This window comes from Oncorhynchus clarkii, chromosome 18 (assembly GCF_045791955.1).
Source record: "Oncorhynchus clarkii lewisi isolate Uvic-CL-2024 chromosome 18, UVic_Ocla_1.0, whole genome shotgun sequence".
NCBI classification, from domain to species: domain Eukaryota; kingdom Metazoa; phylum Chordata; class Actinopteri; order Salmoniformes; family Salmonidae; genus Oncorhynchus; species Oncorhynchus clarkii.
In genome coordinates this window covers 21661034-21687977 of record NC_092164.1, presented here as the reverse complement: position 1 = coordinate 21687977, position 26944 = coordinate 21661034, and the positions used below count along the sequence as shown (strand labels likewise).

Sequence of the window (26944 nt, the reverse complement as noted above, 5' to 3'; positions counted from 1 at the left end):
CTGTATATCTACAGCTGTACATTCTAGCCTGGATCCAAACTAAATTGTTTTATTTACATTTTGTGAATTCACTTTAAATCCAGGCTAGTAAGGTTCTGCTTCCGGTGAACACAATGTTCTCCTTAACTGGTTTCTTGGGAAAGCACAGAAGGTTCTCCATGGTAGGCTCGACAAACAGGTTCGGACTCACAGAGCCATGACTCATGCTTCTCAGTGCTAATCATTAGATAAATGGAACGCCACAATTGCCTGCAACATGACCTCGTTAGTATGTTTGTCTGCCCAGCAGTGTCTCAGCAGTTACGGGTGTTACTTACGGTGTTGATTACCTTGCGCTGGACTGCCTGTCTGTTTTGCATCCTTGCTTGTCTATTTGCGTCGTTCTGACGGATGGTCTTGTTTCCAAAATGTAACAGGCAGGAAACGTGATTGTCCGGATGTTGCCGTCCCCAACGATTTTTATTGAATTGTTATAACCACCTCATGACAAACTAGCAAAGGATGAAAAAACACCTAGAACCGCATTTACCAAAAAATCTGTTTGGTTTTATAGTTGTTATACATGTTACGTTAACAGGTCATAGGTTACAGGCTGTGAGCCAATCACGTTAATCCGGTATTCTTTTACAGTAATTCTGCATTCTTACCCAAATCAATTCAACCAACCATGTACAGCTGTAATTCTATATAATTACCAACATTAGATTAAATGGACATAATGTGTTTATGTATAGAATATAGACATACCCAGAAATCCATGCATCAAGCCAGGTTAAAACGGTCTCCCTCTATGACTCAGTGGCTATGACTCAGTGTTTTTAGAGGAGAAATGAAAGGGGCATTTGAATGTCTCGGGGAGTATTCTCTCTGGAGATAGCTCCTTGAGAGCAATCGATGGTTTGTGTTTCCACCACTCTCTGCCCTCCCTGCGTCCCTTATGTACTGCGAAGGGAAGGCTAGGTGGTGTACTGTAACACCCATCTGTACACCTCTCAGCTCTAATCATGTCAGCTCTGGTTAGTCAAAATATTTGCTCGACACACACCTATTCACTTTGGCATATTCAGAATGTTCATCCTGAAAAGGTGGACGCCTACTGCTTTGAGACCAAGTCATGTCCATTGATAGCAGTGTGATCACATTTAATTAAACCATAAGCTTGCAGTGACTGCCTGGCACTGTAATTATATTAGGGATTATATTGTAGGAAGTGGTGGGGTTGGATCCCATTGCTGACACCAAAAGTGGACTCTACTTAATTACAAATTAGAATTAGAATCTTACAATATTGTTTTATTAACCTTTCACATGTGCATAGGAAACACAGTATTTCCTCGTTCCACAAGAGCCTCTATGTTTCATCGGAACCTCTAGGACCAAACATGTTTATGTCTGATAGTAATCATTACATTTGTTAGTTGAAGAGTGTTCTCAGTTTGCTTCGTGTGTTTTTTCCAGGACTTTGTGCAAGTAAGCCCTGAATCGAGGAACTACAAAGGAATAGCCATCTCCCTGCTGGTCATAGTGGCAGTTTGCTCCCTCATCACCATGTCTGTCTTTGTTCTCACACCAGGTACTGTACCCACCAGGGGACCAAGAGACCTCATGGGGTTTATTTTTTTAGGGTCATAGTTACTGTAGGCCTGTATTCTAACTAACAGAATATAAGAATAAGAATTTTTCCTGGTCAGGTTTTCAAAACAGTTTCCTGATCAGGGTAATATTAACTGTTATGTGTGTATGAATACCGTGTGATTTTATCCTCATCAGGCTGTAATATCCGTATTTTGATAACTGGCCTGACACTGTTATCCTATTTGCAGTGGAACTTCCTGGTGCGGCTAACTCCAGACTTACTGTGCTGGACCTGTTCAAACCAGAGTTCTCGGTACACGATCCTGAGGCCAGGTGGATAAGTGGTAAGTACTTTCACGATAACCGTCTAACGTTCCTGTTGTAACGAAGCCTTTAGACTGATCCCTATCCTCTCGATCGGATTGAGTCTCACATGAAAAGGTTTTTTAAGCCCTCGTCAGTCCCACAAAGGGTCTGCCCAGGAGGCTACTATATTGTAAGAGAAAGGGTGTGGACAGGTTGGCTAGTTTTTGGAAGATATTACGCTACAGTCTATCTGATAGTTGGATGAGGGTGACAGAGATTCTATTCTCGTAATATGATCCTAGAATCATAAAGAAACGATTAAATCATAGATTTGAGTTTGTTGTTATGCATTTTAAACGTTGTTTCACTCAGAAGCTCAAGCATGGGAGTATTCCTGCAAGCTTCCATCTCATCGTGAGCTATAATGACAGCTGAGAGTTTAGCATGGCATGGGAGCAACACCTCCTGACCCGTCTCAGTAAAACAGATGGCCTCCCAGTCATGCCTCAATTCTGTCCGGTTTGCCAAAACAGGGTGGACTATATCTCAAGCCATCACTGGGAGCCCCTCTGAGATATACTCTCAGGTCGAATCTCCCAGCCTATATCCAGGACAACACCCCTTTCTCCAAAACCTAGCAGGTTTCATAATAGTGTGAGAGAATAATTTGGGGTGGCAGCGCTGGTGTCTGTTCTGTTGCCTGAGCTAGTGTGGTTCCTCTTCGATCTTCTTGGCCACAGCGAGCGGGCTGTCTTCCAGCCTGTGTATGAAATGGAGGCCTGGAAGCCTGCGGAGAGCTTTTCCATCCAAGGGTAGCAAATACAAATGACTTTTTCAGTCGCCTGTTGATTCTCATTATGGGGATTGGAGTGTGATGCCTTCTCGCACACTGTGTTGACCTGATGGACTGCATTAACTCTTATGGGCCTCCCGTCGTTTTTCACAACGCCTTCCGTGATGGATCAAGCCATATCGTCCGCCCCCTCGTCCGCTCATGCCGACGTTTCTCCTTCTGTAGGACACATCAATAAAACTTTGCCCCCCCCCCCCTCATAAAACACTGTGAGAAAAATAATGACTAGTGATTTCATCATCACCACCTCTCTCATGTTAGCTGACATTACGTTATAGTGGTAAATATTGGTGAGATTAGAGCCAAGCTAACAGGTGGTATGAAGACAGACATAAAGAAAGACAGACAGTCATGTAATGGTGAAAGTCAGTGGTCTGCCATGGCACAGTTTCAGGGACAGTTCCTGCTAGGAACTCATTACATTTTGGGGGGATTATCTTGGTGAGTGCTCCCTGTCTGCCTGCTGCTAGCGTGCTATGCTACAACACTATCAGACTGTTTCTAAGTAGACAGAACCCCTTAGAAAAGCTGCTCAGGTTTAGGCTATTACCATCATACAACTCGTTAACTGAATTGTACTTTTTGAACACCTTGTTTGAAATGATCAGTACTAACTGTGTATCACATGTCGTGTTCATTTCACATGTTGTAAGCAGTGTTGTAGTAGTAAACGTACTCTTGCTGATCATGATATGTAGTATGGCCCTTGTTATTTTCTAGTGCATACACTACATGAAATTCCAAACAACCTGCATCCCAACAATTGATTTCAATCTCATACAATTCATTTGTGTAACCCGATTTCCTGAATATATTGATTCTCTACAGTCTGGGGAAGGATAAAGAACTGTTTGTTCTGGCCAGTGGGATGTACTGTATATGTGACTTATGTAAATGAGAACTAACCCTACATTTTCACACAACATAGTAGTCAGAACACGTCTTCATGCATTTTAATCAGGGAAGAGGACACAGTGTTCATGCCAATTATAGCCTCGGAAATGTGAATACCACGCACACTCTGTTTACCCCGTTAAAATGTGGTTGTCCGAACACATAGAATGTGAAGTGGTCGTCCATAAACATCGAATATGAAGTGTAAATGATACTATAATTAGAGACATTAGACTGGAAGCTGTGGTAGGTATACCCTGGGGGATATGATGAGTGATTCAATATAGCATCAACTTCATCACCACAGTCATACCCTATTAGCTTGTCCATACACGTGCCCAGCGTGATCATGACTACCAACATATATGATTCCATAACCTCTGACATGTCTCTGTAATAATTCATTATTCATGCTCAACTCTGTATTCATATATATTCTCATGTCCAAGTTTTGGTGACTGACACAGTATTTCTATTAATCATGAATACCGTAGTAGTATCTCAAATTGGAAGACATATTTTTAGCAGGAGCTTTTATCCAAAGTGCATACATTTTCGCACGGGTGGCCCCAGCAGGAATCTAACTCATAATTCTGACCTTGCTAGTGTCATACTCCCTCGTTTGAGCCACACGGGAACACACCTTTTACCTGATTATGGTCTACACAGATAATGGTTGAATGTCATGTGAGGAAGGCTATCTAAATATTATAATTGCCTAGCCTTGTGGACATAGGAGGGATTTTCATTAACTGAGTAAAAATATATTTCTAATGATGTCACTGAGGCAGAGACTGCAGTGGCTAAGCGAACGGGCCATTTAAAGGTTATAGAGTCACATGAGCTCCAGCTGGATAATGTGACTCACCACATAGGCTACAAGCTGCAAACTGGGCTTGTTGGTTGTGTTATTCCTAGTTCTCCTGAAATCAACGTATTACTAAATGGTCTATAGTAGGCCAGGGTTTCTCAAACTCGGCCCTGGGGCCCTCGCTGGGCACACGTTTTGGTTTTTGCCCTATGACAACAAAAAAGCTGATTCAAATAGCCAACTCACCATGAAACTTTGATTATTTGAATCAGCTGTGTGGTAGCTAGGGCAAAAACCAAAACGTACACCCACGGAGGGCCCCTGGACCGACTTCGGGAAACCCTGTAGTAGGCTACCCTTTTCACACTACTGAGCCAGTCTGAGCCAAGCTGTACTGCGCTGGCCTGGTTACACATCCACCATAGTTGCTGGAATATCATCATGGTTTACCTGTATTATCATGTCAAAAGTACAAGCTGAGGTGTCATTCAAATATTACAATTGTGTTGGATCTGTGAAGCATGTAGCTTCCTACTCCTCTCCATCAACCTCCCAATGGATCAGTTAGACATGTACAGTACATCCTCCATGTTTAAGGGAACCATCTGAGGAACCGCCCCTCCAGAATAATTCATGCTTTGGCACGTTTTTGTGAGATGTTTTGAGTGAAAACACAAAGGTGTATTTACAAGCAGTAAGCTAATGTTCCAGACCTCGCAATGTCCTTGCCATTTAACACATTTGAGCATTGCCAGGTGGCTTTGTAGATTTGTATGAAATGTTCTATTGTTGCTTTGTGTCGATTTGAGGAATTCAGTTCTATAATGTAATATAATGCTGATCAAGTGTATTACACTTGTTCTGCATGATTTATCATACCAGTTATGTAGCTGCATTTAAGATCACATTTTTACTCAGAGCAACAACAATGAATTGGGAGCCATATTCCTAAAGATAAGAGAGAGAGATTTGTAATGCCAAATCAAAGGAAGCCATTGCGGTAATGTGGCTGGCTGGCTGGCTGACTGCAGGTCAAAAAGGTTTTGCTCAGTGGAAATGAGGAGAGGCACTGCTGGAAAATGAAGTGCCAGTCAGTCTAGCGATGGGGGACTAAGAGAACGCTCTCCCCCCTCTCTCCATCTCCTTCTCCCTCTCTCTATTTGGGGTCTGACATGGATCAGAATGTGTAGGCTTTTTCTTCTTCTTCTTCTTATCTAAAATATGGTTATCAATGAACATTTGACAACATGTTTCTTGTATCATTTTACAGATTCAGAGGTTTTGTACAGGAACCGAGACGGCCACGTCATCAAGTTCAACTTTGCTTTAAATGAAACAGAAATGATCCTGAGAAATAGCACATTTGTAAGTACCTTGCCACCTATGGATCCCCCTCTCTAATCTCAATTGACATTCATAACACAATACCATATTGACACATCAGCATTCATATCACAGTGCCATATAGACCCATCAGCATTCATAACACAGAACCATATTGATCCATCAGCATTCATAACACAGAACCATATTGATCCATCAGCATTCATAACACAGAACCATATTGATCCATCAGCATTCATAACACAATACCATATTGATCCATCAGCATTCATAACACAATACCATATTGACACATCAGCATTCATAACACAATACCATATTGATCCATCAGCATTAATTACCCATTACCATATTGACTCATCAGCATTCATAAAACAGAACCATATTGATACATCAGCATTCATAACACAATACCATATTGATCCATCAGCATTCATAACACAATACCATATTGACACATCAGCATTCATAACACAATACCATATTGAACCATCAGCATTCATAACACAATAACATATTAATCCATCAGCATTCATAACACAGAACCATATTGATCCATCAGCATTCATAACACAATACCATATTGATCCATCAGCATTCATAACACAATACAATATTGACACATCAGCATTCATAACACAATACAATATTGACACATCAGCATTCATAATGCAATACAATATTGACACATCAGCATTCATAACACAGTACCATGTTGACCTATCACCGTTCATAACACAGTACCATATTGACCCATCAGCATTAATTAACCATTACCATATTGACTCATCAGCATTCATAACACAGTACCATATTGCATACAAATATCAAAGCCCAGCACATTGTCATTATTTGCCTCCTGTAGCATTGTGATGAATCAATTTAAATATTGAAAAGGTGTGGGCTATGGAGAAAAATATGGCATAGACTGCTACAAGCACTGGAAGGTTCCAGGGGATGAAGGATGAGGGGGTGTGTGGTTGTGAGACATTGAGGTGGGAACGTGCGTCTGAGCAGGTGTGATGTCATTGATGTTTGTTGAGATTTGTGTCTGTCTGTTTATTGTCGTTTGTTTATGTATGGTTAATATTGTTTGAGAATTTTTTTTTGTAAAATAATAAATAATAATAATCGTAAAACAAAAACAACATCTGACAGGTCATGTTTTATGTGTTGCATAAGGCTAAGCGGCTTTGTACTGTCATTGGCAGACTTGCTATTTGCCATTTAATAATCTAACAGGGCACCATTAATCCCTGTTTAATGTTTAGACATGCTAGCAACAATTTTGGGTGGAATGGTCATATGCCTGTGATTGTAATAGTACGGTGGCCCTAAGGGGCAAAGTACAGTATACAGGCTGTGTATTGGTTTACCGTCATCTGAATTACTTCTTAGATTCACTGTGCATTCGGAAAGTATTCAGACCCCTTCCCTTTTTCCAGATTTTGTTACGTTACAGCCTTATTCTAAAATGGATTATTAATAAAAAATAAATAAAAAATACCTTATTTACATAAGTATTCAGACCCTTTTCTTTGAGACTCGAAATTGAGCTCAGGTGCATCATGTTTCCATTGAACATCCTCAAGATTTTTGATTGGAGTCCACCTGTGGTAAATTTAATTGATTGGACATGATTTGGAAAGGCACACACCTGTCTATATAAGGACCCACAGTTGACAGTGCATGTCAGAGAAAAAAACCAAGCCACCGGGGTCGAAAGAATTGTCCGTAGAGATCCGAGACAGGACTGTGTCGAGGCACAGATCTGGGGAAGGGTACCAAAAAAATGTCTGCAGCATTGAAGGTTCCCAATAACACAGTGGCCTCCATCATTCTTAAATGGGAGACGTTTGGAACCAGCAAGACTCATCCTAGAGCTGGCTGCCCAGCCAAACTGAACAGCAATCAGCGGGAGATGGGCCTTGGTCAGAGAGGTGACCAAGAACCCGATGGCCACTCTGACAGATCTCCAGAGATCCTCTGTGGAGATGGGAGAACCTTCCAGAAGGTAAACCATCTCTTCTGCACTCCACCAATCAGGCCTTTATGGTAGTGGCCAGACGGAAGAAACTCCTCAGTAAAAGTAGTGTGACAGCCCGCTTAGAGTTTGCCAAAAGGCACCTAAATGACTCTCAGACCATGAGAAACAAGATTATCTGGTCTGATGAAAACAAGATTGAACTATTTGGCCTGAATGCCAAGCCTGGAGGAAAACTGGCACCATCCCTACGGTGAATCATGGTGGTGGCAGCATCATGCTGTGGGGATGTTTTTCAGTGGCAGGGACTGGGAGACTAGTCAGGATTGAGGGAAAGATGAATGAAGCAAAGTGCAGAGAGATCCTTGATGAAAACCTGCTCCATAGCACTTAGGACCTCAGACTGGGGCAAAGGTTCACCTTCCAAGAGGACAACGACCTTAAGCACAGAGCCAAGACAACACAGGAGTGGCTTCGGGACAAGTCTCTGAATGTCTTTGAGTGGCCCAGCCAGAGCCCGGACTTGAACCCGATCGAACATCTCTGAGACCTGAAAATAGCTTTACAGCAACGCTCCCGATCCAACCTGACAGAGCTTGAGAGGATCTGCAAAGAGAAATGGAAGAACCTCCCCAAATACAGCTGTGTCAAGCTTGTACAACGACCTTAAGAAAACAAGCTTGACACACACTGTTTTTGCTTATGGGGTGTTGTGTGTAGATTAAGAATAAGGCTGTAACGTAACAAAACATGGAGAAGGTCAAGGGGTCTGAATACTTTCCGAATGTACTGTGTGCACAAGATACTTCCTAGATCTATGTACAAGATACTTCCTAGATCTATGTACAAGATACTTCCTAGATCTATGTACAATATGTATTATTCACCTTGAGATGTTTTATTTGTGACTTCTGTCTTTCCCTTGTCCTAGGTGTCTTTCAAAGTAGCCAAATATTCTCTCTCTCCAGACATGAAATATGTGCTATTTGCTTACGAAGTGAAACAGGTAGGATATGAATAGTCGTTAAATGACTGTTGTTTGTTGATTACCCTTACACTTTTAAATAACAGTTACGAGAGATAAACATGTCAACACATACAGTACAACGTCACAGGGCGTTATTAGTGCACCAAATGTCAACTGAATACAATTGTCTTCCACCAGAGCAGTATGAGATATGGATCACCTTTCAGCCAAACAAATAATGATATAAATAACCAAACAGCTACAGAATGAATCAGTGTTTCCCATGACCCTAAGCATAGTTTCAATTGCAATTCCTTGATTCCTCGCCTCCTCTCTCCTCGCCTCCTTCTGAGAATGCATAGCAGGAGATGGTCCGAAAGAAATCGGCGATCTTCTGTTTCAATGCGTTTTGAGAAGGAGTTGAGGAGAGAGGACTCAAGGATTCAAGGAAATTACAATTGAGATTCACCCATAGTCTGACCGGGAAGGAGACCAAACAGCAAATAGGCTCTGATCAGAAATCGGATTGTACCACCTGGGTTAACGGCAGGTGTACTAACCTCATTGAGTTTTATCTTCTTTCTCTTTCTTCATTCTTTCTTCATCCTTTATGTGGTTTTCCATTTTAAATATATTTAGGCCCTAACCAAGGATCTCTCATTGATTTCCTCTTTTTTTAATGGCTGGATCGCATGGCAACCAAAGGCTTGGAAACATTGCACCAGAATGGGATTCCCTAGAGAATGGACTGATGCAAACGTTGTTTAGTTGTGTTATGCATTGTTATTATGCAGTATCGGTGGTGTGCAGCCAAGTTTGCGTGATGATTAACCTTACCTGACAACTGAAGACTTGCGTTGGCTCCCTGAGCTGTGCGGGCCAACACAGTCTTCAATTCCTTTTGGAAACAATTACACTGTGGAATCCCGACACGTGGTTCCTAACATGATTCATTTGCATCCTATATGCTTTATTGTTGTCTGTTATTTATTGTAACGTTAATTGTCAATACTTTTCATTTCAGGTGTATAGACACTCCTATACGGCGTCGTACATTGTTTACAACATCCACACAAGGTAAGAGACTGAATGGACTGGTTGATGCTTCGTGTCTTGTATTGACATGCATGCTGAAGAACATACTGTATTATGTATGACACACCCCATCTTTGACACCTCTAGTTCAACAACAGATGGGGTTTGTTCATGCCTGTCTGCCTGTCTTTGTGCACTTTTGTGTGTGTGCTTGTGTTTCAGGGAGGTGTGGGAGTTGAATCCTCCGGAGGTCCAGAATGCAGTGCTCCAGCATGCAGCGTGGGGCGTGAAGGGACAGCAGCTGGTGAGTCTCTCCTCTTCTATGATGCCATACACTTCCTCGTTTCCCTCTCTCTCTCACCCAATCGGAAATCAACCTATGGGCACAGCTCCTAGGCTGTCATGGATGCCTCATCACAAATATGAAAGAAATTGATAGGTGTGAGCATTATTGACGGCTTTTGTACAGGGTTCCATCAGTATGTGTTGAATGTGCTTTTATGGCATGCAGGAGACCCGGTTTCAAACCCAGTCGTGTCACTAGGGGTTGGTATCAAATTTGCTGTATTTATCATTCTTATGATGGCCAGTTGTGGTACAGTACAAAGCACCATTTGTTGTATATCAGGCAGCCATTTTGAAAGCAGGTGGTCCTGTTACAGGTGGGGATGCATACTACACTTATCCAGACAAGACATCTTTGCGCTTCTGTTACTCTGTTCAGAGTTTGTTTGGTCACAAACAAAACCCAGCATGTGATTTTTGTCTGGCCAGACATCTGGCGACCTAACGAAGTACACTTGATTGTTAAAAGGGTACAAAGGTGAACGTGTTCAAGGAACTGATTGAAAAAGAGAATACTGAAGTTTAGCAATATATAATAATTCATCAATATCAAATCAAGTCAAATTGTATTAGCCACATGCGCCGAATACAACAGGTGTAGTAGACCTTACAGTGAAATGCTAATTTACGAGCCTCTAACCAACAGTGCAGTTTCAAAAAAGGACAGATAAGAATAAGAGATAAAAGTAACAAGTAATTAAAGAGCAGCAGCAAAAAAATAACAATATATACAGGGGGGGGTGCCGGTACAGAGTCAATGTGCGGGGCCAGATGAGGTAGTATGTACATGTAGGTAGAGTTATCAAAGTGACCATGCACAGATGACAACAGAAAGTGGCTGTGGTGTGGTGTGGGGAGGGAAGGGGGGGGGCAATGCAAATAGTCTGGGTAACCATTTGACTAGATGTTCAGGAGTTTTATGGCTTGGGGCTAGAAGCTGTTTAGAAGCCTCTTGAACCTAGACCTGGCGCTCCGGTACCGCTTGCCATGCGGTAGCAGAGAGAACAGTCTATGACTCGGGTGGCTGGAATCTTTGACAATTTTTTGGGCCTTCCTCTGACACCGCCTGGTATAGAGGTCCTGGATGGCAGGAAGCTTGGCCCCAGTGATGTACTGGGCAGTTCGCACTACCCTCTGTAGTGCCTTGCGGTCGGACGCAGGGATTACAGGGAGTACAGGAGGGGGCTGAGCACGCACCCCTGAAGGGCCCCTGTGAGGAGGATCAGTGTGGCGGATGTGTTGTTACCTACCCTTACTGTACCACCTGGGGGGTGGACCGTCAGGAAGTCCAGGATCCAATTGCAGGGGGAAATGTTTAGTCCCAGAGTCCTTAGCTTATTGATGAGCTTTGAGGGCACTATGGTGTTGAATGCTGAGCTGTGGTCAGTGAATAGCATTCTCACATAGGTTTTCCTTTTGTCCAGGTGGGAAAGGGCAGTGTGGAGTGCAATAGAGATTGCATCCTCTGTGGATCTGTTGGGGCGGAATACAAATTGGAGTGGGTCTATTGTTTCTATGGATGATGGTATTGATGTGAGCCATGACCAGCCTTTCAAAGCAGGCACAGGCACTATGGTGGTCTGCTTAAAACATGTTGGTATTACAGACTCGAACAGGGAGGTTGGAAAATGTCAGTGAAGACACTTGCTAGTTGGTCAGCGCATGCTCGCAGTACACGTCCTGGTAATCAGTCTGCGGCCTTGTGAATGTTGACCTGTCTAAAGGTTGACCTGTCTAAAGGTTTTACTCACATCGGCTGCGGAGAGCGTGGTACTACCTATTATGGTGCACTTTAATTCCTGATATGGATCATAGATAGAAATAAGTCATAATTTAAAATAAAATCACTACCATATTTCCCTGGCAGTGGGCTAGTGCTGTATTGAAGCAGGATACTGATGGGAATCAGAGTCTGGCTTTTGCTGTGTTATAGTTTTTTAGCCACCGTGCAAAGCACAATTGCAATTCTCCTTACTCTCATTTCAGATCTACATCTTTGAAAACAACATCTATTACCAATCAGATGTGCAGAGCAATTCTCTTAGGATTACTTCGTCGGGAGAGGAAGGAGTCATATTTAATGGAATCGCTGACTGGCTGTATGAAGGTTTGTCTGAATGCCAATTTACAGGTTCAGGGCGTACCCAAGGACACAATGTCAGGAAAGGTATTCCAGGCATTGGAAATAAATAATGTTCAGCCACAAAGGAATTCATCACTTTCACAGTTGAACGGCTCTCAGTCGCATTCGGGGACGGATGGAATAAGAATTCAAAATTAACACTACTAACGATATTTGTCCCATTTCCGAAGAATAATTGAATAAATGAGAACTAACTCAGAATTTTTTATCAAAGTTAATTAAATATAGATGAAGGAATGTCATTATTTCACTACAGCAGTGTTAAGTCTCCTCATGAATGGGCCATAATCTACACATTGTTCCATGCTCAGGGATAGCAGAGACAATTTCATTCATCATTTGCACTTATTAATTACACCTTAATGATGGATTGTAGCCCTGACTTTTTTATGTTTTTATCTACATCAACCCAAATCAAGTTCCAAAAAAAACTGTAAGATTCTTAATTTGTCATCCTTTTGACATATTTTCAGAGAGGTTGTGTAAAACACAGATTTCCAATTGATGCAGATACAAATTCGAACTTTCTCTTAAACTTCACTGACAACAACAAATTGATCCTTTACAGTATATAGCAGCTTCAAGTGCTGGTGTACAGAAGAAGCCTATATTCACGTGGATAGGACTAGATCTGGAGGGAAAAAATGATAGTGTAGTTTCAACCTTGTGTTTTTAGAGGAGATTCTGCAGTCACACATTGTCCACTGGTGGTCACCTGACGGAGAGAGACTGGCCTTCCTCATGATCAACGATACCCTGGTACCCAACATGTTCCTGCCCCGGTTCACTGGCAGCCCCTACCCCAGATCACAGGAGTACCCATACCCCAAGGTAATGGAAAGACGCAATATAATGGGACCGCATGCTGTTGTAGAAAGTGCATGCATTTGTCTGTGTCATTATTTTGCCCCCCATTGGTGAAATTGTGCTTGTTTGTTGGAAAAACAACACTATTGGTTTTTTAGCAACAACAACAACAAAAAAAGAAAATAAAAAGTATTTTCAGTTCTGATGATATAACTATTGTGTGTCTTTGTTGATACACACAGTATGCTAGATTTGAGCTTTGGAAGTCATGTCTCTGTGCTATCGACTGATGCGTTGTATTATGTGTACGGCATGTCGAAACAACAACTATGGCTGTCCAGTTATCTTGATTATCCTGTGCACGGAGTTGGTTACAAATACTGCACACATCAAGGTCTTATATTCTGATAGATCAAGTGTTTATGGAGCCTCAACAAAAGGGAAATTGGAAACTGAATAAATGACTAGACAAAATGATCAGAACACTGCTCAGATTTTATAGGAGGAGGTAATAGCGCTTCTAACAAAGGCTGTGATGGTTATGGAATTTTGGATTACGGTTATTTGTCAGCCAAATGGTCACGGTTATAGTTACAAGTATAACTGTTCGAATAGCAACAAAAAAAGAAGAAGCACATCTTCTCCTCTGGCTCCTGACTGTACGTCTGGTCTTTTTGAATGCCCGGCTGTCTACAGTCAGCTGTTCGTTCCAGAACTCCAAACGGGCTAGTTTTATCTTCTCTCATCTCTCCTTACATCGGCTGTTAGATGTGAATCAGGCTTACTCTTACTTACTGCTTTTAGGTGAAGTTTGTCGACTTAGACATAACGTTCTTCATCCATAATCGTTGTTTACCGTGCCAGCCCTACTTCTATCACATCTAAATCTGTCTGAACAAAGAAGCCTGCCTTTATGAAGTATTCACAATGATATTCTGCCAGTTCATTCCTTACCTCCAGGGATTTTCAAAAAATGTATGATTTGCTCGGTCATCTCTGAGATGATCTCTGGTTGGATGTTAAGCTAGGACAGACATCCAAATGGTCCAGGTAAAACAAAGATGATAAGCTAGGACAGACATCCAAATGGCCCAGGCAAAACAAAGATGTTAAGCTAGGACAGACATCCAAATGGTCCAGGCAAAACAAAGATGTTAAGCTAGGACCGACATCCAAATGGTCCAGGCAAAACAAAGATGTTAAGCTAGGACAGACATCCAAATGGTCCAGGCAAAACAAAGATGTTAAGCTAGGACAGACATCCAAATGGTCCAGGCAAAACAAAGATGTTAAGCTAGGACAGACATCCAAATGGTCCAGGCAAAACAAAGATGTTAAGCTAGGACAGACATCCAAATGGTCCAGGCAAAACAAAGATGTTAAGCTAGGACAGACATCCAAATGGTCCAGGTAAAACAAAGATGATAAGCTAGGACAGACATCCAAATGGCCCAGGCAAAACAAAGATGTTAAGCTAGGACAGACATCCAAATGGTCCAGGCAAAACAAAGATGTTAAGCTAGGACAGACATCCAAATGGTCCAGGCAAAACAAAGATGTTAAGAAGATAATAACCTGTGAGGTCATTTGAAACATTGATAGTTAGCATAGTTTATAATGAGTTGCTGAATATCCACTGTTTATGAACCTTGGTTTGAAAGCGGTGTAGCGACAGTATTTGTTTTTCTCAGCATACTTAATAATTGACTTTATGAGGATCTGTTTGCTGACAGGCTGGCCAGCCCAATCCTACAGTCAGGCTGTTGGTGGTGAACCTGTACGGCCCCACACACACTCAGGAGCTGGTACCACCTGATGGCTTGAAAGGAAGGTGAGGAAGACACATCATTCTGGCAGCCCCTTAGTTCTTTTAATCTACATTTGTAATTGTTGTGGTGCCACCAGGCATGTCAGGTTAGTGTTTGCATGTTATTTCTTTACAAACCGTTCTGACCAGTATTCGACAATTGAATCTGTATGTATGCATGTTTAATTGTTTCCAGGGGCAGACAGGGACCAGAAATCGGTATTGTCATTTCTAACACACCGGCCCATTTTTTTCCTTGAGACCCCCACACCTGTCCATTATATTCATAAATTATATTCCCCCATTATTAGCCAGAAAGTGATCATTTTGCATGAAAAATCCAAGTTAAAGAGGCCCATAGACTAAAAATGAACAGCCAGTCTGCCCCTGATTGTTGCAGTTGTCGTGTCTTTACTATCATTAAATGAAGAATTTTTAGTTTTTATCAAAGATTCTCTGTAATTACTATTACGTGATTAAACTTATTAATCATGTAACTGTAATTAACTAGGAAGTCAAAGTTATAATTTTCCTGATATAACTTTTCAGATATTTTCATATCTGATCAATAGTCTTCTGAATTAATGAATTATTTATTTTACCTCACATTAGTCTCATTCCAAGCATCGTAAATTGTTGGTTATCTGCACAAACCCAGTCTTCACTATGAGTCATCCATAAATCAATTGTCTAAAATCATTTATTTATTAACTAACTAAACAATCACAGAAGTGCACACACAAACAAACAAAGTAAATATGGTTACAAGAAATGATAGGGGAATGTGCCCTAGTGGGCTAAACCGGCATGGCAGCTTATTGTACAAAAGGGAAGTGGGGGTCAGCTGAGATAAGACAACACACAGTTGATAATTATAACAATTGAAATGCTAATCCTTTGCACATGAACGCTCACTCATTCGGGAACAATTGCAATCAATATATATATATATATTTACGCTCAGTGTGTCGTCGGGATTTCTGATGAAAGTTAGTTTCTGTTGGAGAGTAGGTCCGCCCTCTCTGTCGTGGTTAGATTGGATAGTTCAGAGTGACATTCATTCATGTCGTTATGGATAGATGTTTCGGCGGTTGTCGGTCTTCGCATTCAATGATACCGAATTCCTAGCTGCAGACTAGTAATTAATATCAAAGACTTGTTCTTATTCTGTCGGTATCGATAGTCTAAGAGTTTAACCACGTGGGATGGTTAAGAGATTCAGCAGTCTGGTCTCAAACCTTGGCCCTCTCGTTATCGAGGTAAGCTGGTCTGCAACCTTTGTCCTCTCGTAATGGAGAGAAACATGGTCTGTTGAGAAATTCTCAAAGTGGGTTTTTTATTCGGGAGTTGCAGAAAAGGGCCTGTCCCAGGATGCCCGACCCTAACTGGGCTCATGGGTGGTCCTCTGATTTAGTTAAATTCAAAAGGGAATTGGAGTTTCCTTCATTAAACAGTCCAAAATCAAACAGTATCTCCTTCACTCATTCATCTTATACAACAATTAGATGTAAACCTCATATCTGAGGCTATTATATAAACAGCATTATGGTAATGTTGCCGTATTGTCTCCCATGAGTTTCACCGAATTGTACCAAACGGACCAGTTCGTAGCTGGATTCTTCATCGATCTTTTATACCTTCTCCAGAACATAAATGTTGCTCGGACCTCAAGTTCTGTGAGGTGGAAGAAATTCCTTTGTTCACTATGAAAATTCACTCTGTCTCTATACTATGGCCATGAGGAGATAATCTCCTCCGGGAATTTACAACCTCTCTCTGACCACAGCAGCCTGTGTGTAGGAGACAGGGAGAGGGGGATGGGGCTTGCTGTACCCAAAGAGGGCAACGTCATTACACAGTGCATGTTTGATCAAGTGCTATTCACAAGTACACAACCATCATTCAGAAATATGATTCAAATGGCCCAGAGAAGTAGTTGCTATACGTCTGAATGTTTGTCTGACGTCAACCCAGAGAACACTATGTGAGTATGGTGAAGTGGATCAGCAACACCCATGCAGCGGTTCGATGGCTCAACCGGCCCCAGAACGTGTCCTTCATCACTGTGTGTGATGCCACCGTTGGATCCTGTGTACAGGTGGGTTTTTCCTTCACCTACACTAAGATGGTCCTCACTAGAAATGGGTTTTATTGGTGTCGTCAGTGTCGTACTCCATGTTCGATCTAAGACGTGTTCCTTCACTTGAATTTCAGAAACATGAGGAAGCTTCAGATCTCTGGCTCACCAGACAGGTAAGCTGAAATGTAAATGTTCTATAATATTAGCAATTCATATTTCCACCGAGTAGCATTTTATTTGAATGCTATTGTGGGCTCGATTTGCTCCAAATTGTGCTGCAATTTTAAAACAGTGAGTATTGTATCTATATGCTAATAGTAAAGAGGAAATTGATGCACGTTGACTGTCCCTTAAATCCAATGTCCTCAGAACCAGGAGCCAGTGTTTTCAAAGGACGGGAGTAGGTTTTTCCTGACCATACCGGTGAAGCAGGGGGGACAAGGAGACTTCCATCATATTGCCATGTTCACCAAATCGGTGGGTGCTGTCATACTCCAATTCTGAAACTCACATTGGTTATCTTGTCGTTCTCCGGCTTTTTCAGTGCTCACTTTCTTTTTCTTTTTTTTTTTACATGTTTTTTCATCGAAAAAAATCACAATTTGTCTTTTCTCAGTTCAGAAGTGATCAAAATGATGCCCGTCACTTGACGTCAGGCAACTGGGAGGTCACCAAGATATTAGCCTATGATGAGGGGGAGCAAACCATGTAAGTGTGTCAGATCCTTTCAGATCAGTTATGAGAATAATTTCATGTCACAGATATGAGCTTCAACAAGTGTTGACCTTTCTTTCTCTTTTCAAACATCTCTTCTGTTGGAACTATTCTATTGGTTACTATAGATTCCTGCACTTGCCCTAGTTAAAGTCATTCTGCTTTCACCTACATAGATATTTTATCGGTACTCAAGACTCCCCACAAAAGAGACACGTGTACAGGTGAGAAATGATTCTAAAACATTTTCCCCCGTGAAGAAATGCGCATGGTGAAAATATTCTGCTCAGTATCACCAGACATTTCAGCCGCATTCTAGTAGCTGTTAGCCCTATTCAGCTCCAGTTTGACTTGCCAATCCGTATTGCATAGATGTAGTACATTGTTGAAATGCAATTATCTCAAGAATGTGAAGAAGTGCTAAACAAAAAAAAAAAAAATCCCTCTTTCAGTGCGTCTACTATTGGTCTGTTCTCTCAACGATGTTTGACCTGTGAGATGAACCAGGAAGCATGCACGTTCTTTGATGCAGACATCAGCCCGAACAAACAGCATGTTATTCTACAGTGTAAAGGTACGAGCCTGGTCTGTGTTTTTCCTTCTGGAAATCATTCAGAGAAATACAGCTTTATGTGGATATATTACAGCCACTGTAGTAAAAACCCAACCTATTCTGGGTAATGTATGAGATATGGTTAGGGAGTAATTATGTCAATTATGCCATTATGTATTTTATGATATAGTAGCAGATGGCGCCCGGGTCTCCTAACCACTGCTCTAATAACTATATCCCACGGGTGACGTCGTTGGGCTTACATAGGCTAGGGTAGCTACAATACTACTATAAAACCATGTTAGAATATCATAGTGTTTGTTCAGTCTCAAAACGATGCAAAGCAGTATTGCTAGTGTATCTTCTGTTCCACAGGTCCCGGTGCTCCATCTGTGATGCTGCAGAGTTTTAATGATGTAAACAGTGAGTAATACTAAGTATTGATATGAACTCTCGTCTCCTGTACTGTACTGTACTGTTTCCAGTCTGTTTTAATGCTTCCTATTTCATATTTGGCCACGAGATTGTTGGCTGTGTTTCACATCGTGTGAAATAGATTTTCAACAGCTGTCCAAATGAAATGTTCTGGCAAGGTTTAAATGAGCATCTGGGAAGTGTTTTTAATGCAAATGGTATTGAGTTGTTGTTTTTTTTATGCCTGGGTGCTTTTCAATGATCCTGAATATGAGGCATAATTGTACTGAAATGATGTGATTGTTGACCGTCTAAAACAAAGGATCACAGGGCGTCTGGTTTAGATGCAGTGGCCTATGTGAAGTCAGCCAGCTGTATTAGAAAAATGTCAAACTCAAATGAATCTGCTTCTTGAAACAATCTGTTGATGGATTTTCCCCATCACAGTTTAATACCCAATATGATCAGTGTCCTTGTGTCCCTTTACACGCAGTGTGATAATGGTGACTTTCACACTTTATCCTCACAGCTTACTTTATATTGGACAACAACATGCCTCTGAGAGCTGCCTTGGAAATCAAAAAGATCTCGAAGTCAGATGTCAGGGTTATTTCAAGTGAAGACTTTGGTAACTAACCATTTCTTTCTGTGTATATTTCTTTATTTTTATATATCTCTCTCTCTCTCTCTCTCTCTGCTATATAGTCTGCCGGTCACGTTTTATTCCTCGTTCTCTCGCTCTCTCGCTACAGTATATTGTTTATTTTAATGACTACTGTAATTCAATATTTTCTTCTCACAGAGCTGCCTTTGAAACTCACCTATCCCCTTGACTTTTCTGAATCTCTTCTCTATGGCCTTCTTTTGATTGTGTAAGCATCGCTCCTCTTTCCTAGCGTTCTAACATAGTTACACAGTCTTAAGTACATTTTCATTCAGCAATACGTTTAGAATTGAAAACTTTTACCTTGAGAACAAACACAATGGTTTTCTAACTCCAACTCCATGATGTGAGATTACGCTTTCTTTAATTCAGGGAAGATGTTTTCACATAATATGGAACTTTAAATGAGTTAACTTGTTTGAGAAGCTTGAATCAACCACCCACCCACCCACCCTCTCTCTCTCTCTCTCTCTCTCCTTCCCCCTTCCGCCCCTCTCTTAGTGATGGTGGGCCTGGCAGTCAGTCGGTGAGTGATGAGTATGAGCTGGGTTGGGACTCGGTGCTGGTCAGTTGTGATGAGGTGATTGTGGCCAGGCTGGATGGCAGGGGGACAGGCTTCCGGGGCCTGAGAGTCCTGCAGCAGGTCCACCAGCGCCTGGGTACCGTGGATGTTCAGGACCAGATAGCTGCATTGGAGTATGTAACCTACGACCAGCATGTGACGTGATGAGATATGACATCATTTTCTGGTTGCATACACATATTTAACAGATGTATTACGGGTGTAGCAATATCTAACAATACACACAAATATAAAAGTAAAAGAATGCAATAAAAATATATAGAAATATTAGGATGAGCTATGTTGGAGCCCAGAGTGTGTGTGTGTGTGTGTATATATATATATATATAGTTGAAGCCATAAGTTTACACACACACCTTAGCCAAATACATTTAAACTCAGTTTTTCACAACACATCAGTCAGGAAGTTAAATCTTGGTCGCAAATGGCTCTTCCAAATGGACAATGATCCCAAGCATACTTCCAAAGTTGTGTCAAAATGGCTAAAGGACAACAAAGTTAAGATACTGGAGTGGCCATCACAAAGTCCTGACCTCAATCCTATAGAAATGTTGTGGGCAGAACTGAAAAAGCGTGTGTGAGCAAGGAGGCCTACAAACCTGACTCAGTTACACCAGCTCTGTCAGGAGGAATGGGCCAGAATTCACCCAAACTATTGTGAGAAGCTTGTAGAAGGCTACCTGAAACGTTTGAACCAAATTAAACAGTTAAAAGGCAATGCTACCAAATACTAATTGAGTGTATGTAAACTTCTGACCCACTGGGAATGTGTTGAAAGAAATAAAAGCTGAAAGAAATAATTCTCTCTACTATTATTCTGACATTTCCCATTCTTAAAAAAAGTGGTGATCCAAACTGACCTAAAACAGGGAATTTTACTAGAATTAAATGTCAGGAATTGTGAAAAACTGAGTTTAAATGTATTTGGCTAAGGTGTATGTAAACCTCCGACTTCAACTATATATATATATATATATATATATATATATATATATGTGTATATTTAATTACATATGATGGGATGTATAGACATTATGGACGGTATATAGAAAGAATATATATATATATATATACAGTGCCTTGCGAAAGTATTCGGCCCCCTTGAACTTTGCGACCTTTTGCCACATTTCAGGCTTCAAACAAAGATATAAAACTGTGTTTTTTTGTGAAGAATCAACAACAAGTGGGACACAATCATGAAGTGGAACGACATTTATTGGATATTTCAAACTTTTTTAACAAACCAAAAACTGAAAAATTGGGCGTGCAAAATTATTCAGCCCCCTTAAGTTAATACTTTGTAGCGCCACCTTTTGCTGCGATTACAGCTGTAAGTCACTTGGGGTATGTCTCTATCAGTTTTGCACATCGAGAGACTGAATTTTTTTCCCATTCCTCCTTGCAAAACAGCTCGAGCTCAGTGAGGTTGGATGGAGAGAATTTGTGAACAGCAGTTTTCAGTTCTTTCCACAGATTCTCGATTGGATTCAGGTCTGGACTTTGACTTGTCCATTCTAACACCTGGATATGTTTATTTTTGAACCATTCCATTGCAGATTTTGCTTTATGTTTTGGATCATTGTCTTGTTGGAAGACAAATCTCCGTCCCAGTCTCAGGTCTTTTGCAGACTCCATCAGGTTTTCTTCCAGAATGGTCCTGTATTTGGCCCCATCAATTTTAACCATCTTCCCTGTCCCTGCTGAAGAAAAGCAGGCCCAAACCATGATGCTGCCACCACCATGTTTGACAGTGGGGATGGTGTGTTCAGGGTGATGAGCTGTGTTGCTTTTACGCCAAACATAACGTTTTGCATTGTTGCCAAAAAGTTCAATTTTGGTTTCATCTGACCAGAGCACCTTCTTCCACATGTTTTGTGTGTCTCCCAGGTGGCCTGTGGCAAACTTTAAACAACACTTTTTATGGATATCTTTAAGAAATGGCTTTCTTCTTGCCACTCTTCCATATAGGCCAGATTTGTGCAATATACGACTGATTGTTGTCCTATGGACAGAGTCTCCCACCTCAGCTGTAGATCTCTGCAGTTCATCCAGAGTGATCATGGGCCTCTTGGCTGCATCTCTGATCAGTCTTCTCCTTGTATGAGCTGAAAGTTTAGAAGGACGGCCAGGTCTTGGTAGATTTGCAGTGGTCTGATACTCCTTCCATTTCAATATTATCGCTTGCACAGTGCTCCTTGGGATGTTTAAAGCTTGGGAAATCTTTTTGTATCCAAATCCGGCTTTAAACTTCTTCACAACAGTATCTCGGTGTGTTCCTTGTTTTTCATGATGCTCTCTGCGCTTTTGACGGACCTCTGAGACTATCACAGTGCAGGTGCATTTATACGGAGACTTGACTACACACAGGTGGATTGTATTTATCATCATTAGTCATTTAGGTCAACATTGGATCATTCAGAGATCCTCACTGAACTTCTGGAGAGAGTTTGCTGCACTGAAAGTAAAGGGGCTGAATAATTTTGCACGCCCAATTTTTCAGTTTTTGATTTGTTAAAAAAGTTTGAAATATCCAATAAATGTCGTTCCACTTCATGATTGTGTCCCACTTGTTGTTGATTCTTCACAAAAAAACACAGTTTTATATCTTTGTTTGAAGCCTGAAATTTGGCAAAAGGTCGCAAAGTTCAAGGGGGCCGAATACTTTCGCAAGGCACTGTATGTAATATATATAATATACAATATGGCGGCAGGGTAGCCTACTGGTTAGAGCATTGGACTAGCAACCGAAAGGTTACAAGTTCGAATTCCCGAGCTGACAAGGTACAAATCTGTCGGTCTGCCCCTGAACAAGGCAGTTAACCCACTGTTCTTAGGACTTCATTGAAAATAAGAATTTGTTCTTAACTGTCTTGCCTAGTTAAATAAAGGTAAATAAAAATATACGATGCAATATACACTACTAGATGATAATATACTATATACAATGCAATACATGAGATGTGATATACAGTGTGATACGATGCCATACAATATGATATAATACAATACCATAAGATAAGACAGAATGCAGTATTTTCCCCTTTCCATTGAAATTCATTGAAAATGTATGGCATGGTTGTACACTCTTAAACTTCCCTGTCAGTCATCTGTGTTAAAGCCCTCATGAAATGTCTGGAAAAATAATTAGTCATTCGGTTTTGGGTTGTTTTTATTGACTTATTACAGATACTTGATGACACTCCCATACATTGACCGCGCGCGGATCGGAATCTACGGAAAGGCAAGTTTAACTGCTGTCTTTCAGTTGATCACCATGCTTCACACTCACGGGCGTGTTCAACAAGTGAAGGTGTTTCTTCTCTTTCCAGGGATACGGTGCTTACCTCACCTTGATGCTTCTGAGGTCCACTGCGCTGATTAAGTGTGCGGCTGCTAATTCCCCAGTGGTTGACTGGAAACTTTACGGTGAGTAATGTTTCCATGATCTTACCCTTTCGTTCAGCTTCCTTGACAGATTAAACCTAGTCCTGGATTGAAAAGCAAGCTGAATGGACAATCTCCATTGAAATAGCTTTTCAGTCTAGGTTTAGGCTCAATCAAGGATTGGGAGACCGGTGCTGTGTGTTTTGTGTGAGTACATTTTCCACAACAAATGACATGAAATACTGTACAAATTTGATTATCAATGAAATTGGAGTTGAAAGAACTGAATAATTTTTTTGAAACGTTGTGTACTTTCTCTACACGAAGCTTCGGCATTTTCAGAGCGGTACTTTGGCCTGACGTCAAAGAACGACAACAGATATCAAGTAAGTTGTTTATCACAGTCAATCTGTTGGTGTTATTGATGGTTTTCTATTTGTGGGTTCTACAGTTTATCACAGCAGATTGGGGAACAGTGGGAACTGTCACACTGAAGCGTGTGCGTGTGTGTGTGTGTGTGTGTGTGTGTGTGTGTGTGTGTGTGTGTGTGTGTGTGTGTGTGTGTGTGTGTGTGTGTGTGTGTGTGTGTGTGTGTGTGTGTGTGTGTGTGTGTGTGTGTGTGTGTGTGTGTGTGTGTGTGTTGGGTGTTCATGGGCCAGGTATTGTTCATCAGTCAGAATAATAACTTGTGTGAGATTACAGTGTAATCGGTGAAAGTGTCTCCCTGAAAGTGGGTTGTTGATATGTGGGCCACACAGTTCGAGCCATTTAAAATGTAAATGATGCTAGTCCAGAGAAGCAGGTCAAAATGATTGTTAACAAACAGCAGGGCATCACTCATACAGTCCTGAGAGGTAGATGGAAAAAGACATGAACACGTTCTGTTAATGAAGCAACACACTGGATCCCCTGGGGGTGCTAGACAGGTTTGATCCAGTCCTGTATTGTAGCCTGGCTCAACCAGACTGGACACTGTGCTCAGCATTGATTGTGAAGTGAAGGAATAAGTGAGCAGTCTGATTCAACAAGACTAGTTGTATATCGTAATCTTTTCACAAATCCTTTATTCACTGCTGTGGTTGGTTTTCCCTCAGATATTGTTTTCTCTTCAAACCTGAGGGTTTGTTTTGCTTATTTATGTGTATATTGATGTTTATAGTGTATATTGATGTGAATATTGCTGTGTGAATATTGATGTGACTATTGATGCGTATATTGATGTGTATGCTGTATATTAATGTGTATATTGGTGTGAATATTGATGGGAACATTGAAGTGTGTATTGATGTGTATTGATGTGTTTACAGGGCTCATCTGTGAAAGAGACCTTGGTCTCTGCATGACTCCCTGTCAAGATCAAGGTTCAATAAAACAGAAAACCTTGAGGTTACACTGTCTCCCATGTCTATTCTCTAAGGTTTCTAGAGTGCTTCCAAATATGAAAGGACTGCAAGGAAACATGATGAAAGGACCCCAAGGACCGGATTTTCTGTTGATTCACGGAACAGCTGATGGTAATTACCCTTTTGTCCAACAGAAATGGAAAATAGACGATCCTAAGTACGTCGTAATCAGCGGTTGGCCTTGTGTTGTTTTCAAAGACAATTTGCGAAACCAATTGGTGTTTCTTTGTTCTTTTCTCAGCAAATGTTCATTTCCAACATTCAGCGGAGTTGATTAAGCACTTGATCAAAGTTGGAGCGAACTACACAATGCAGGTACGAGCCGTGATCCACAAATTTGAATGAAAATGTTGAATGAGTGATTACATAATGTGATTATTGAAGTGATTTTGATTGCTAGCCAATATATTTGCGACACACACACACACACACACACACACACACACACACACACACAATACGAAAAACATGAATTGACTTTCTTGTTCCTTCTAACTGATAAACGAGTAACCACACTTCACTACAGGAATAACAGTCCCAATGACCTTGTGTTTGACCTTTGACCTTTGTTTGAGACAGCTTTACCCAGACGAGGGCCACTTCCTGTCCCTGCAGAGCCAACAGCACCTGTCTGAGTCCCTGGTTGGCTACTTCAGAACATGTTTTCAGGACTTCAGCACACCGCTACCTGAAGAGATAGGCAAAGAGGATGATGACTGACAGGGTTGGGGTTAGATGGTGACTGACAGGTTTAGGGTTAGATGATGACTGACAGGGTTAGGTTTAGATGGTGACTGACAGGAGGACGTGCAGACGGGCCGTGTGTGGATCTGGGATCGCTATGTTGAAGCAGTACAGTGACTGCTCTGCCCTCGCGAGGGCTGTTGGCTGTTGATTAGGTGTCCAATGTAGGCAAGACATGGCTGATGTGGGGTAATGTGGTGTGTGTGTGTGTGTGTTTGGTGTGTGCGTGCGTGCGTGCTTGCAAAATGCAGGACTACAGATCACGGAGGCTTTCTATTGGTAGAACAGCACAATGGTTGATGGACAAAATCTGAGAGTTAAATGTTATTTTTGACATTTTTTTAATTCCACTCAGTGATACACTGGTTTCTCCCTTCACAGCATTTACCATCAGCTGTATCGTTATACTGTGAAAGCATGCTTTTGTTGAAGCCCACGTTTATCCACATTATTCCAATTGTACTAAGCATCATCAACACAACTCTACCGCTTTCCGTCTGTCTTATCCCATTCCTATCTGTGCACTAATAATGCTTCAATTTTACTTTCAGTTGCTGACATGCACACATATTAGGTGACGTTACATACGATATAGTGCCATATTATTTGATAAAGTGCTATTTTTCATGTCTTTATGACACGCTGTTTTCAGCTGTACGTTTACAGTATACAGTGTGTATATTTTTGAGATGTGTGTTACAGGGGGTGATCTATTCGAATATTGTGTGAATGAATAGTCTTTGTTTTTGCTGCGGTTTGTTACACTTCAGATTAATAGCCATTGTCTTTGGATTCATTGAACAATAAATAACTTAAGAAAACAACTGTGTTCTGCCAATGAAATGTCCATGACAGGTCTCTCTGGGTCTCATATTGAGAGACTTTCTGTTGACTTTTCCATCTGCGAGCCAAGTAAATATGGGGCTCAAAATGATATATTCTGCACAGAATTCAGATGTCTGGAACGACCGTGAATCTGAGGTCTTTAATCCTGCTTGAGTAACCATTGGCTACTCAGTGTCCCAGTGGTTCAGAGGGTAAGTTATGAGAGCATACAGGTTGGAGGTTATTGCTGTTCTCTTCATTTATTGCATATAATACAAACAAATGCACACATTGGGTATGATATCCCTGTTATAGTAGTTGTTTCCCATTCATCTTCACTTGATTGTATTAGGTGTATTTGACAGGGGCAATGTACATTCATCCACATGTGTGAAAATGTCTGTGCCAGATTAGCCAGCCGGCTACTGTAGTCCCATGGATCTAGCCAGTGGCCTGTGTGATTATTTTACAGACAGACTGTTTGCGTCCTGAATGGCACCCTTTTCAGTGCACTACCTGCAGAACCACAGAGCTCTGGTCAAAAGTAATGCACTACATAGGGAATAGGGTGTCATTTGGGACGCAGCTACTGAGAGAAATGTAATTACTTTACAGGACAAATGAAACACTGCCCTGTGAGTCAGCTTCATACCGCGTCTCCTCTGACCGAATGAACCTATTTGAGAGAAGGAAAGTGCAAAATAGGTAG

The 26944-nt window shown here is 41.3% G+C and overlaps 1 protein-coding gene across 2 annotated transcripts in view; it reads left to right on the top strand.

The window, feature by feature from the left end:
• LOC139373191 (inactive dipeptidyl peptidase 10-like) overlaps positions 1–26229 on the top strand; it is a 40135-nt gene extending 13906 nt beyond the window's left edge. The window contains exons 2-26 of one of the 2 annotated variants that reach the window (XM_071113372.1): positions 1459–1573; positions 1824–1919; positions 5710–5804; positions 8699–8773; positions 9759–9811; positions 9992–10073; positions 12101–12221; positions 12934–13088; positions 14798–14895; positions 16846–16969; positions 17086–17124; positions 17321–17428; positions 17568–17659; positions 17842–17889; positions 18118–18239; positions 18594–18641; positions 19162–19260; positions 19435–19504; positions 19798–19992; positions 23066–23120; positions 23209–23305; positions 23591–23649; positions 24681–24777; positions 24908–24981; positions 25246–26229. In XM_071113372.1, coding sequence (XP_070969473.1) covers positions 1549–1573; positions 1824–1919; positions 5710–5804; positions 8699–8773; positions 9759–9811; positions 9992–10073; positions 12101–12221; positions 12934–13088; positions 14798–14895; positions 16846–16969; positions 17086–17124; positions 17321–17428; positions 17568–17659; positions 17842–17889; positions 18118–18239; positions 18594–18641; positions 19162–19260; positions 19435–19504; positions 19798–19992; positions 23066–23120; positions 23209–23305; positions 23591–23649; positions 24681–24777; positions 24908–24981; positions 25246–25386 — 2268 coding nt within the window. In that variant the 5' untranslated portion in view covers positions 1459–1548 and the 3' untranslated portion in view covers positions 25387–26229. The remainder of the gene's footprint in view (positions 1–1458; positions 1574–1823; positions 1920–5709; positions 5805–8698; positions 8774–9758; positions 9812–9991; positions 10074–12100; positions 12222–12933; positions 13089–14797; positions 14896–16845; positions 16970–17085; positions 17125–17320; positions 17429–17567; positions 17660–17841; positions 17890–18117; positions 18240–18593; positions 18642–19161; positions 19261–19434; positions 19505–19797; positions 19993–23065; positions 23121–23208; positions 23306–23590; positions 23650–24680; positions 24778–24907; positions 24982–25245) is intronic. The other variant, XM_071113371.1, reaches the window with a different exon arrangement.
• Positions 26230–26944: the final 715 nt, after the last annotated feature.